We start from the raw sequence: 13,618 nt of genomic DNA on the forward strand, positions 1-13,618 counted from the left end.
ACTGGAAGGGGGCATCACTATCCCGCCTCCTGCAAAGCTAGTTGATTCAGTCCCTCAGGCAACGCTGTCCAAGGAATCCACATCTCTCAAAAATGGGCACAAAAAGGCTGAGCTATGCATATGCTGAGCTAACCAATGATCAAATTTTTGGAACAGAAAATTGTTCACATGACTGTGATTTCCAGGTTTCTTTCTTTCAATATATATAAGAAATGCAGAGAAGTGCATGTTTGGCTGGTGAAAGTGACCTCCTGAGGTCAAACTACTCTGCTTAATCATTTGAAAAGTATTAAGGGAGATTGTAAAGATTAATTCCCATAATAGAATATTTGCATTTCAACCCTTTTGTTTACTTTTGCTCTTGGTTTAAGAAATCATAATGGGAACAATGACATCCAAAATAAAATACATTACATAACCATCAATTAAGATGATGTACCTTTTCCTCTAAACAATGTAATAAAATACCCATTCTCTTAATTTTCAATAGCATCTGTATATTTGATTTCACAATGTTGACTTCTCTGTACTAGGAAAGTAATCCTATTTAATCTGTTTTTAGTAGCCAATGTTTTCTAGTTGATGTCCGACTCCATTATCTTGATTTCTTTTATTTTTAAAAAAATCCTTTGGGGTATTGGAAAAACAGCAGGTCAATCATTACAAACGAGTATGTGTAGAACAGGTTTTAGATTTATATCTCAGTAGTTAGTTCAGCTTATTTTTAGAAGAAAACAACCAAAAGTTCTCAGAACACAACTCCTGAACCTCCACTCCCTCTAATTTTTGTAGTTTCCCCATCCAATGCCTTTGATTAAAATTCACAAGGAAAGGTGAGGAATACCACAATCGTATGCATGTCTACTCAGAGGTAAGTCCTACTGAGTTCAACAGGACTTACTCCCATGTAGGTGGGGGTACAGGAGTGCAGCCCCAAAGTGAGTGTAGAATTGATGAAGAATTATATGTCAACAAGCACCTGAGCTTTGACACCACATAATACAGAATGGAGATGCGTAAGAAACAAGATTAAGAGGCTTCAAGACAGTTGCCAAGATTACACTTGCCAAAGGCAATTGGAACATGCTATAAATAAAATGTCTGAGCATTAATGTCAATTGCATAAACTCATTCTAAGCGGCAGGGGAATCTGAATCCTGGTGGCAGGTGCCTCGCTGTACTGGTTACGCTGCTTTGTACTAACTGCATTTAGCTAATTGGCAGAGACAAGATATCTGCAGGACACTTCTGTCTCTTAGCTCTCATAATGAAGCAGAGTGAAAAGTTTAACTCAGGCATCCCCAAACTCGGCCCTCCAAATGTTTTTGTGACTACAACTCCCATCACCCCTAGCTAACAGGACCAGTGGTCAGGGGTGATGAGAACTGTAGTCCCAAAACTTCTGGGGCGCCGAGTTTGGGGATGCCTGGTTTAACTCTCTGTGAAGGAAAGGAAGATAAAGAAAGTAGGTAACTTGCTGTGAGACGTTTCGAATTCAAAGGGAATTATGGGTGTAGGGAAGGTTGATGGAACTTTAACATCTGTAAACGGATGGAGAGCAAATGAGTCCACTAGATGTTAGCATTGCTAGCAAACTAACAAGGCTGAGAATTCCATATTGTCAGGGGTTCAGGAGCAGAGGCGAGGGCAAGGGAGGAAACAGAGAGCGAGGGGGAGGAGTCCGAAGAAAAGATGAGTGATGACGACGACCCGAGATCGCCGAGTCTTTCCAGTGAATCAGAAGATTCACAGAAAGGAGCGCCAGTGGCCAGGGCAAGGGGGGAGCCTAGGGGGACACCCCAAGAAGAAGGGTCCAGAGGGGGTTCAGAGGGCAGCAGTTGGAAATCGGGGCCAGCGTCACCAACAGAGCGCATTGGAGAGGAAGGGCGCCAGGTATCGAGCTCTGGCAGCTCGCAGCAGGGGGGAGGACATGAGTCAGGAGTGGCCACACCTCCATCGGGGAGCGAAGAAACGGTCAAGCGGAAAGTGGAAGGTTGGGCGCGCGCGCCAAGTTCAAATGCACAGGAAGGCGGCGCAGTAAGCAGCCCGGAAAGGGAGCCAGGTCCTAAAGCCCGACGCAAGGAGACAGAAGGGTCCGGGGGGTCAGCGTCAGAAGAGTCCAGGAAGGAAGAGACCACGGGGGGCAGAGGGACCCAGAGAAGAACGGTCAGGCGGAAAAGGTGGAGTAAGGCTAGGGTATTAAGTTGGTGTACAGGGGGCGGAGACTCAGACGGAGCTTCGCCGGTCTAGCTTATAAGACGTAGAGCTGCACGCGGCAGCTTGAAAATGGAAACTGTAACTCAATAAAGACTTTTATAAAGTGAACGCTGGCTAGCGTGATCCTCTGTGAGCTAGGATCTGGGAGCAGCTCTGACACATATGTTTCCCTCTCAAATATCATTCCTTAAAATAATATAATAATTCATTCCTTCCATCCACTTTCAAACCCAGGGACTGATTTCAAAATTATTTCTGCTACGAGTCTTATTTTAGGCATTAAAAGTGCATTTTAATGCCAAGGTTAGCTATGAGAATATTGCACATAATCTCATGGTTCAATGACGTGCATTAGCCCTCTTCTTCCCTGCCTTGCTAAAATGGGTAAAAATCCCAGAACGATTCACATATAATGCTAGACACACTGTTTACACTATAACACAAATATTATTTTATCAGCAATATTCTGATCTTTCTATCAGAATATAAGCCACTCATACCATCATTTTGTATACATTAAAGATACAACAATGTGACTTTCTCTAATGAACAGTTACACTAACTTCAACTCACTTAAGATTTCAATAAATCTTAAATGTTACATGAAGCATCAGTAATATCACAGATGTCTGTCATACACTATGCATACACTATCCCTATGCAAAAGCTGCTAAGTATGTCAACTCATGTAATCGCAAAGTATGTCAACTCATAGTGTAAAAAGGATTGTTAGGTTAATTGGTCTTGAATTTTAGTTGAACCTCACAGCTGAACTTCCATTCTGTGGCGTAGCGTGGGGGGGTGCAGGGGGGGCCGGCCTCACCGGGCGCAACATCTGGGGGTTAGGGTTAGGGGGTGCAAATCCACGGGTTAGGGGGCGCAAATTACTTGCCTTGCCCCGGGTGCTGACAACCCGCGCTACGCCACTGCTTCCATTTATTCTGGAGCTTTGCCTTACAAGTGCTCAGGAACTCTCAGCTCACGGGGAACTCTCACAACAGAGCTTTTAAAGCACAATAAAATTATTTTTCATGGCTGTACTTTTATTGTGTAATAAAATGATCTACTAAGGATTCTCCTAGAGCCCGGGAAACATATTTTATTTTCTAAACCTACTATTTTTAAGAAGAGCAATTTCATTTAAATAGAAGTAACAACCAGCAAATCCTTCTTTCAGGTAAAATGTGAGCCATGCATAAACTATGAAATGTATTTACCCATGTCAGATGTAAGAGAGTTAAATAAGATAATGGAGAACTTTTATGGAGTGCATTCCATGCTTCAGAATGTGCACCAATAGTCTGTCATAACAAAATTCTTCTATTAATGATATTTATTTTCATTATGATTTATTACTTCCAGACCCATCTTGTTTGCTTGGTCTTTGACGTCCTTATGAACAAGAGTGAGGAATGTAAGGTTTACATGGATGGCATCAAGCAGCACTTTCTAACAACAAACACGGTCTGATTCTTGTTCTGCTATGTAGACAAAACATGGGTGAAACTCCACTGGAATTTATTTTGCACTCCAGCTTTGCTCAGGCTTATTAATTAAAGGACAAAGGTGGAAGATATTTTAAGGCTGAGACTACTAAACATATGAACCGAATCGCTTTCTACCATTTTGCATCCTGTTCAAGTCTGGATAATAAAGTAGTGAACACAACCTTTATTCATGTTGTGCTGTTTCCAGAGGGTTGTACTTTTTCCAAAGGGACAACTATGATAATACATTGCAGCAAAAACAACAGAGAGTCCTGTGACACCTTAGAAATGAACAGATTTATTATAACTCAGTTGTAGAGCACATGCTTTGAATGTAGAAAGCCCCAGGTTCAATTCTTGGCATCGCCAGATAAAAAGATATCAATGTTATACTGGTTTTTATGCTTTCACTGGGATTGTTGTATTGTTAGTTGATTTTATATATGATGTATCCTACTCTGGTATCACTTGTGAGATGAAGGGCGGGTTAAAAATTAATTAAATAACAGTAGAATGTGATCTGGTTTTTATTTGCAAGCTTCCTTTGCAACAGGGCCATGTGCAAATATTGAAAATAAATAAACAAATGTGGAAGCCGTCTGCCTGAAACACTGGATAATTGCTGCCAGTCGGAGTGGACAATCTTGGGCTAGTTCCTATGTCCCTAGATGACATGAGGCCAAATGGCAATGAAATGCAATGATCAGTCTGTGACAATTCTATATAAAAGCACAAGATAAACAAAATCACTCTCTCACACACATGACACTATCACATAAAAAGCTTATACTACACAAAATGTTAGTTTTTAAGGTGTTGCAAGACCCTTTGTTGTAATACTGTTTGTACAATGTACAATTATTGGCCTTAAGAAAGATGAGCATTTATCACAGCACAAGCAAAGCAGCACAACCATAGGGTCTTTCTGACTTATGATAATTGGAAAAAGATAAGGAACTGTGACATACACATTTCAGAAAATGGCATTACCAGAAATAATAAGGTATAATGGATTAATCCAGGTAAGATGTGTCCAGAGAAACTTTCAGCAATAAGGCGACTTACCCTCCCATGACAAAGTCATATTTTCCAGAAATGCACCTACCTAGCAGCTGCACTCCACGTGTGAGTCCATAGACGTCAATCAAAGCCCACAATGGTTCGGTGGTCCTCACTCCACTGAAGAACAACATGGCAGCAGAGTTATTAACCCGGTAAAATACACGTCCCTTTTTGTCCACCCAGAACGCGATGATGTTTCCCTCATTTGCAAATTCTTCCGGGAGGGCCTTGGCCCAGAATCCACTCTGAGAAACGAGGTCTGGACATGCATACTTGGGCAGGGTTTCTGGGTTAATCCTAGAGGGGTCCTTAGAGGTAAATCCAAGCCGAAGAGCCCCACTCCAACAGCACTGCTTCTTTGTGATCTGAAGAGAGGGAAGAACGGATGCATAATCAGCACAATTTGAATTTTTCATTAGCAACATGTCATTGTTTAAGGGATAGAGAATAAATGTGTGGTGTAGCATTACTGAGCTGATGGGGACGAGGGCTTGCATTTACCGTATGTGGAGCCAGGAGGAGTTGGAGGCTTCCAGCAGTACTGGATATGAATGGGTTTTAGAAAAGGGGGTTGCATTAGGCACTATATGATTGCTTTGCCAGTGGTGGAAGGAGTGAGGAAACACTACTAAATAGCAGTATATTGTGTGGGGATGCTCACCCCACAAGGTTATAAGTGATGGCAATTACTTGGAGAATCAATGTTATCTGCAACCAGATCACATAATGCATTTTTGCCTACAATGAACCACCGACTGTCCCTGAACAGGCACCCATGTAGCCTATTCTCATGATTGCAGTAAAAAACATGAATACATGATTTCTGCTGTACTCTTTCGTCTCTATTATTTGATTCAATTCAATTAGATAGATCATTCCAAAGATGAATGGATTGAAATAAGTAAGCTAGTTGCCCTTTACACAAATTAAGGTGTAAGCAACGCCAGAAAGCTGGCTGGAGACTAAACAGGATATATTGTAGAAGCTATAGGTCTGGAAATGGTAACATTTATTCATTCTCTGAATTACTCATGAAACCACCTTTCGTCAATTAAAATGAAGTGGTTTACAATAGGTCAGATATAATAACAACATTCAAATATACAACCTACAGCACACTGATTAAATAAGGCATTAAAACAATAATCAGGAATTTAAAATATAAATCATTACAATATCATACAGCAGCAATCATCATCACTGAATTTCCAAACAGATGAGCCTTTACCAGAAGCACAGTAATGTAGGTGTCATCCACACTTCCAGGGGAACAAATTCCACAACTGGGGGTTATTACAAAGAAAAACTGCATGCATTCTGTATGTGTGCAAGGGAATGTAATACTGGAATAAAATCACAGTAAAATAAAATAAAATCCAGCAGTAAAGTTTTGAAGACAGGGCTCCTCTGGATATAGCTGCAATAACAGCAACACTCAAAAGCAAAAATAAAGTTGAACAGCAAAGATATCCAGTGGAAGCTACAAGTAACTTGCTGGTATTTAAGCAGATTGGGGTTGTTTCTTCAGATAATTACATATATGTATCCACCCTTATCCTTGGTACCTTATCTTAGATGTGATGCTTCCATATTGCAGGGAGTTGCAGGGATTGGACTAGATGACCCTTTGGATCTCATAGAATCATAGAATCATAGAGTTGGAAGAGACCACAAGGGCCATCGAGTCCAACCCCCTGCCAAGCAGGAAACACCATCAGAGCACTCCTGACATATGGTTGTCAAGCCTCTGCTTAAAGACCTCCAAAGTAGGAGACTCCACCACACTCCTTGGCAGCAAATTCCACTGTCGAACAGCTCTTACTGTCAGGAAGTTCTTCCTAATGTTTAGGTGGAATCTTCTTTCTTGTAGTTTGGATCCATTGCTCTCTTCCAACTCTACAATTATTTGATTCTGTTATCCTTATCCTTGCAACCCTTATCCTTACAAAAGTTCTAAAGACTGATATTAAAAGCAGTTTATTTAAGGACGTGAGTGCCAAGTGGGTAGGTCTCTTGCTAAGGAGGTTAGATGGCATCTTGCATGCCTGCTTCCTTCAGCTGCTACAGCCAAGGCGGTGCCAAATGTATTGCTTTGCTTTGCTTTCCTTTGGACCACGTCAGTGAGGTGGAGAGTGGGGTCTTGTCTTCTGGCCACCCCAGGACCTCCACAGACACTGTCCAGGCTTGCTATAGTAAAGACCACACTTGCCTCCGCACCACTTGTCAGACTATCACATCCTCAAAGTTGCAACAAAATGCAGCAAAACAAGCTAACTGTACCGAATGTGTAATAAGGAAGCAATAATAGTAGCCTCATTAATCACTTTAAAAAACAACAACAACTGTGGGATTATTCATCATAGCAATTTTATTGCAGAACTGCAGGAGCTCGTGGGAAGGAGATAAATGGTGCTTCATCATTATTGGTTTTGTACCATTTTATCTGTACTTTACACTAACTGTACGAGATGGCCAGTTAAATGTTCAAACAATGCAGCACACAAGGCACTCCAGCTATTAATCCTGCAAAGCAACACAGGACAGGGCCCTGGAGGACAGGAAGGGAAAAGAGCGCACAAAGCAAAAGCATAACCCAGAGGATTCTGCTGTGCTACAGAGACCCCAGGGGTATATTCTCAACTTGTATTCTGGGTCTTCAGAGAAAGTAGTTGAGTGTTGATTTAAGTACATCTGAAAATACATTGACTATGTTTGCATGTAATGCTAAACTATGGTTTAGCAATAGCTGCACAAGCAGAGAGGAAACTATACAAAGTACAACACTCATGTGCTCCCTAAGAGGAATAAACCAGGGTACAATTTCACTTTTGCCACTTCCCGGCTTGACCTCACTCGCAGATTAGGTGTGTTAATTTCAAATTAACAAACAAGTTTATGGTTCCTGGTTTGCACACAAGCCAGGAACCACCAAATGCAAAATTGAATCCTCCTGACCATGTGGGGAGATGATAGGAGGGCAGGGGAACACTTTACTCAGGCTCACAGAAGCTCATGTGCATGATGCTAGGCCATAGTTTTGTGCTCCATACAAACCCTCCTGTTGCGAGGTCCTGGTATGTCATATGAATTTTGGTTCTCGCAAAGAAGTGAATGGGAAAGGCATCAACTCACCTTGAGCCTGACTTGCTCATAGATAACAACTGCCCTGTTGCTGAAGGTGATGGCATTACAGAAGCTAGCCTGACGCTTGACTGCCTTCTGTGTGGTGTCCATGATGATCTGTGACCCCTTGGTATGGGGGTGGAACAGCAGTGGGCTGACTGAGAGAGTTCCACACTGTGGGATGGGCAGGCAATGCTTTTGCTTGTGGTGGCATCGGTGAGATGAAGCAGGAAATGGTCCACCTATGGAGTCTGAGATAGAAAGGAAAAAGAGAGAAACTGAGCTTCAAAAAGGAAAAAGGAAAAAAAAATCTGATGAAATTCCTAAAATGAAATCTACCATTGCTTAGCCATGAGACTAATATACAAGAGACCTGTGGGGTAGCATCAAAACCTCCTTCAAACACTTTACATAGATCATTTGAATGTACAGTCCTGCAAACCCATTTAGAACTTTGGGACATATGCTGGAAGAAATTGTACAAGCAATCCTGAAGAAACTGGGTCAGTTTGGCCAAAGAGGGGGGAAATAATGAAGGGCAGAACAAAGCTCATACTCCAAAACTGAATAGCAGTTTGCCTTCTATGACTTTGGGAGGTCATAGATGAAGTCTACAAATAAAATTCCCACTGCACACAGCTTCCCTATGCATTCATGTAGGGCTTTAACCTTCAAATGTGCATATGGAAGGTAGCAACTGAATCACTTTTGTTTAATGAACAATAGTAGGCAATTGGCTCTTGCCTTGAATTACCAGCTGATATATATGGGTTTAAAATGCTGTGGACAATTTGTAAGAGAACAGTGGTTAAAGGTTTTGAGGGAAGCTATGGGATCTCCTTCACTGAAGATTTTGAAAAGACCAAATAAGCAAATATATCAAGGAGATTTAATAGGAAACCTACTTCAGTGCAGATCAGTTAAATAGCTTTCTTGGTTATCTGATTATTCATTTTAATCACTTACATGGATGTCTTAGCTTTGGTCTATAATCCTGTACCTGATGCTCTATTGTGTTGCTCATTGTGTAACCTCCCCATGGGGAAAGGTCATAAACCAGTGGCAGAATATATGCTTTGCATGCAAAAGGGGCTAGATTCAATTCTTGACATCTCCAGGCAGTTACGGTACCTAGATCAGGCTTCGTATAACATGCTACACAAAGTAGCTGCAATGCAAAACAATCATTTTATGACAGAAAGTAGTTAACCACATGGATGCAAAACAGGGAGTGGCTGTATGGAGATAGTTTCCAGTAAACCAGATACTGCATACGGAAATAAAAAAAGAGCAGTAGTTTGTTAACGAATGGATGAATTCAACAATTCAGCAACCTTCCAAACACAAGCTTTATGATTCTTCTGAAAGGCTGCAAATTGATTTTGTCCTTCCTATACCTATCTCTCATTACACAGGTCAGCTGTTCAGAAATAGGTATTGACCCAAAACCATTTTTTTAAAAGAACAGCTCCCTAAAGGCATTGGCAAAGTCTCTATCATTGCACATATTTATAATCAGGAAATAACAGGAGTGTGGTAACTAGACAGAGTTCAATCTTGTCTTGCCTAAAGCGTAGGGAACTGCCAACCAAAGCTAAATGAAGGTGACATAGAATTAAACAAGGTATCTCTGAGTAAATTATCTCTGAGTACATTCTGAGCAGAGAAGACTCCCTGGAAAAGACCCTGATGTTGGGAAAGACTGAGGGCACAAGGAGAAGGGGACGACAAAAGACGAGATGGTTGGACAGTGTTCTCGAAGCTACCAACATGAGTCTGACCAAACTGCGGGAGGCAGTGCAAGACAGGAGTGCCTGGCGTGCTCTGGTCCATGGGGTCACGAGGAGTCGGACACGACTAAACGACTAAAGAACAACAACAACAACATTCTGAGCTTAGGGTTATTTGAGTTCTGCGCCTTATTCCCCAATCACTTTTTAAAAAAGTAAACACTGACAGGCACAGAACAGGGTATAAAAGCCAACCTCTCATAAAGCAAGACCCATCAAAAAACAACAAACGGTCAGGTGAAATAACAGCATGAAGAAGAGTCCCAATGCTGTACTTCATTACACTTCTTCCTAAGGGCACTATCTGTCAGTATCCCTTTCCTGACCTCTGGGGTGAAAATCAACACATTTTTATGCCCTGCAAACAACTGCTTTTGTATTTGTGTCACATTTAATCACCAATGACACATCATCCTTTTAAACTATTGCCGTCCATCCACAAATTATGTCACAATTTGAAATAACTGAAAGATTTCAGCAAATGCTTGTAAGAATGCTAGGCTAAAATACAGCCTCACTGATCCACCAGAACTGTTCTTATGATCTCATATAATATCAACAGTACTCGATTTAAAGATTGTAATCAGACCCTATATTAGCCTTCCCTGTTCCACCATTCAGGATGCAATCCTATGCGCACAACTCCCTGGCAGTAAGCACAGTCATACTTACTTAGAATCATAGAATTGGAAGAGACCACAAGGGCCATCGAGTCCAACCCCCTGGCAAGCAGGATATGTTTACTTCTGAGTAAACATAACAAAGGACTGCAGTGTGTGTGTGTGTGTGTGTGTGTGTGTGTGTGTGTTCTAAAATACTTTTCATTCATAAATTTGATCTATGACTTTGTTATATCGCGCTCTTTTCCTGTGTTTTCCCGATTTAGGAGTGTGGGGAGAGAAGGAATTTATGAAAGAGAGGAGGAGGAATTGCCATTATGGTACTCTAACCATCACCTTTTCACATATCAAAATGTAAGAGCGTAAGAAGGCAGGGCCCTACTGGATCAGACCAAAAGCCTATCTAGGCAATGTTGGCTCTCCATTGGCCAGACAGATGCCTATAGCCCACAAGCAGGACAAGAGCACATTAGATACTAATATTATGAGAACAGGAGAAAGAATTTGCCTCCCCACTTTCTCCACAACATGCACAGTTTAATACATCTGCATCATGTTTCCCTTTTTACTTGCCTTTTTTCTGAATTAAAAGGCCCCAAACATTGTACAAGAATTTTATTGAGTCATTCCAGCTTTCTGATCATTTTGCTTGCCCTTTTCTGCTCCTTTTTCATTTCTACAATATCCTTTTTGAGTTGCAGTGACCAGAGCTGTACATAATACTCAAGTGCGGCTGCACCATAGATTAATACGAAGTTATTAGGATATTGGCAGTTATAAATTTGATTGCTTTCCTAATAATCCCCAACAGAGAATTCACATTTTTCACAGCAAGCCAACATTTTCACTGACTGAGCTGCTGCTTCAGTGAGCTATAGTTAAAGTTTATCATACAAATGCTGGCAAAGATTTGGGGCAATCCTATGCATGCCTACTCGGAGGTAAGTTTCATTTTGTTAAATGGGACTTACGCCCTAATAAGTGCATTTAGGGTTTCAACTGCAGTTGCTTACTGCATTAAGGAAAACAGTTTCCATTTGGTCAGATTCCTGTTTAGCAGGTGGGAAACCATTAAAAATGGACTCTCACATTGGGAACCCCAAATAAAGAACTTTCTACACTGGGGTGGGGAGCCTGTGATCCTCCAGATGTTGCTAATCTATGTCTCCCATTAGCCTGACCATTAGCCACACTGACTGCTGCTGGTGGAAGTTGGAGTTCACCAACTCCTAGATGCCCATCACTGTTCTACACAATTTGGCACCTGACAGTAAGCTCCAACTAGGATATATTCAGCTGAGGATAATGCTTCAAAAGCATTTGAGGAAGAGGACACTAGTTCACAAATGCTTATGCCACAATAGATTAATAAATGTTTGGACCTTTAAAGTGGCAGAAGCAGCAGACTGAGATGGCCTGCTCAGGTGGCACCATGAGGACAGCATAGATGAAGGCAGGAGTTCATGTCTGAGTGGTGCAGCAATACTTTTTAAAGTGCTGGCCCTAGGGAGGAGATACCATCTGTGCCCTGCTTTGGACTGTAATATTTCTTGGCCTTGCACCTCTTCCCCTCTGCATTCACATACAGTGGTACCTCAGGTTACAGATGCTTCAGGTTACAGACTCTGCTAACCCAGAAATAGCACCTCAGGTTAAGAACTTTGCTTCAGGATGAGAAAAGAAATTGCACGGTAGCGGCGCAGCAGCAGCGGGAGGCCCCATTATCTAAAGTGGTACCTCAGGTTAATAAAAGTTTCAGGTTAAGAACAGACCTCTGGAACGAATTAAGTTCTTAACCCGAGGTACCACTGTACCTCTTAAGATATCATAACCAAATTTTGCTTGATGGTCCCTGAGATCAAGGAACAGGCCTTCATCTATGTTTAGTTACAACTGGATGCTATTTTCATTCAAGATGGAGGGTATGTTTGAAAGGAGAATATCAATACTTGTCTACACTTCCTGTCTTACAGAGTAATGTAACTTAATACAGACATACTAAACATGCAGCTTTCACCAGAATTGCATGCTGACTGAGTGTAAATAGCAATTCACACTTCAAACACCAGTTGTGTAAAAGGGCTGTGAATATTTTACGGCCATGTTTTATTTCCATGGTCTACAAATCAACGTAAAAGTTGTTTGCTCTCCTTCAGTGGGCCTCAGATAGAGTACACTTCTTTAAAAAGAAAAAAAACCATTCCTGCTGCTAAATATAAACCAGCAGTTAATCTTTTGGAAGAAAGAAAGAAGAAATGCTAGTCATAGTATTTGGGGATCTAGTTCTGGAATACTTGTAAACCTGCCAGCATTCTCTTCCAGTTTAAATACATTTTAATGGAAAGCCTATCCTGGGCACATTTTCCATGCACACTGCAGTAACTTGGAACCTATCCTATTAAATTCCAGTAAGAGTATGAGACAGAATTAGGTGCAGCGATGTTAAAAGCCAAGCCTTTTGAATATGCAAAAAAGCTGGAAAAAACTGGAAACAGTCGGAACAGAAATAATAAATGAGTAATACAGAACCATCGTAAGAATTAAAACAATGGTTAAAATTCAGTGGGTGTGAATGACACAAGGCAATATCAATGGATTAAACGGCAGGAACAGTTGTGAATCATTGTGGTGTTTCTTGTGTTATGGGCCACACAGAAAGCACTGGCTCATTAAAGTAGAATTACATTGGTCCCTGACTTTTCCCACTTATGAGATCAGTATGTTGGCCTGTGAGCTCAACCTTCACTTCAGGACAGATTCTTCTTTTCTCTCTCTCTCCCCTGCCACCCCCCCAGTCACTGGAAACGAACTATGAGGAATTTTGCTACAGTCTCTTAAAAGGTTCAGCTTTTCACATAAGTAGAGAGGGTTGCGTGATGTTAAAGGATGGTTTTCTGAAAGTCAAGAAAAAGCCAACAGGGAGCGGGGGCGGGGAGAGATGCTGCTTTGGGATAGAGTGGGATAAGACATGAAACACAACTGAAAGGGAGAGTCAACAGGGGTGAATCTTTTCAGGATGCTTGGAGATTATTGAAAACCACAAAAATATAAACTAAGATAGATCACAGATTAGGAAAGCAACAGCAAAACTCCAAGAGGATGCCAGTGTGGTTAATGAAGACACAGTCAAGGCAACTATAAAAGGCAAGGAGGATTCCTTGTGGGTTTGCTTGTTTTTCATTTTAAGAGTCACAAAAAGTTTCAATAAAATTACTCTTTTTTAAAATAATGGACATCTTGTCCGAATGAACAGAACAAAAAGGAACACAAACTCTGGCAAAACAAGTAAGGCAAGTGGGGAAAGAATTTGAGGAACATA

At 41.3% G+C, this 13,618-nt stretch overlaps 1 protein-coding gene across 2 annotated transcripts in view; it reads right to left on the bottom strand.

Moving 5' to 3' along the window:
• Positions 1-13,618, bottom strand: part of NEURL1 (neuralized E3 ubiquitin protein ligase 1) — a 131,740-nt gene that overhangs the window by 42,755 nt on the left and 75,367 nt on the right. For both annotated transcript variants that reach the window (XM_083505074.1, XM_083505075.1), the window contains exons 2-3: positions 7,899-8,140; positions 4,810-5,131 (exon numbers count right to left, since the gene is read on the bottom strand). In XM_083505074.1, coding sequence (XP_083361200.1) covers positions 4,810-5,131; positions 7,899-8,140 — 564 coding nt within the window. The remainder of the gene's footprint in view (positions 1-4,809; positions 5,132-7,898; positions 8,141-13,618) is intronic.

The sequence above is a fragment of the Podarcis liolepis genome, assembly GCF_965112155.1.
Source record: "Podarcis liolepis genome assembly, chromosome: 5".
NCBI lineage: Eukaryota > Metazoa > Chordata > Lepidosauria > Squamata > Lacertidae > Podarcis > Podarcis liolepis.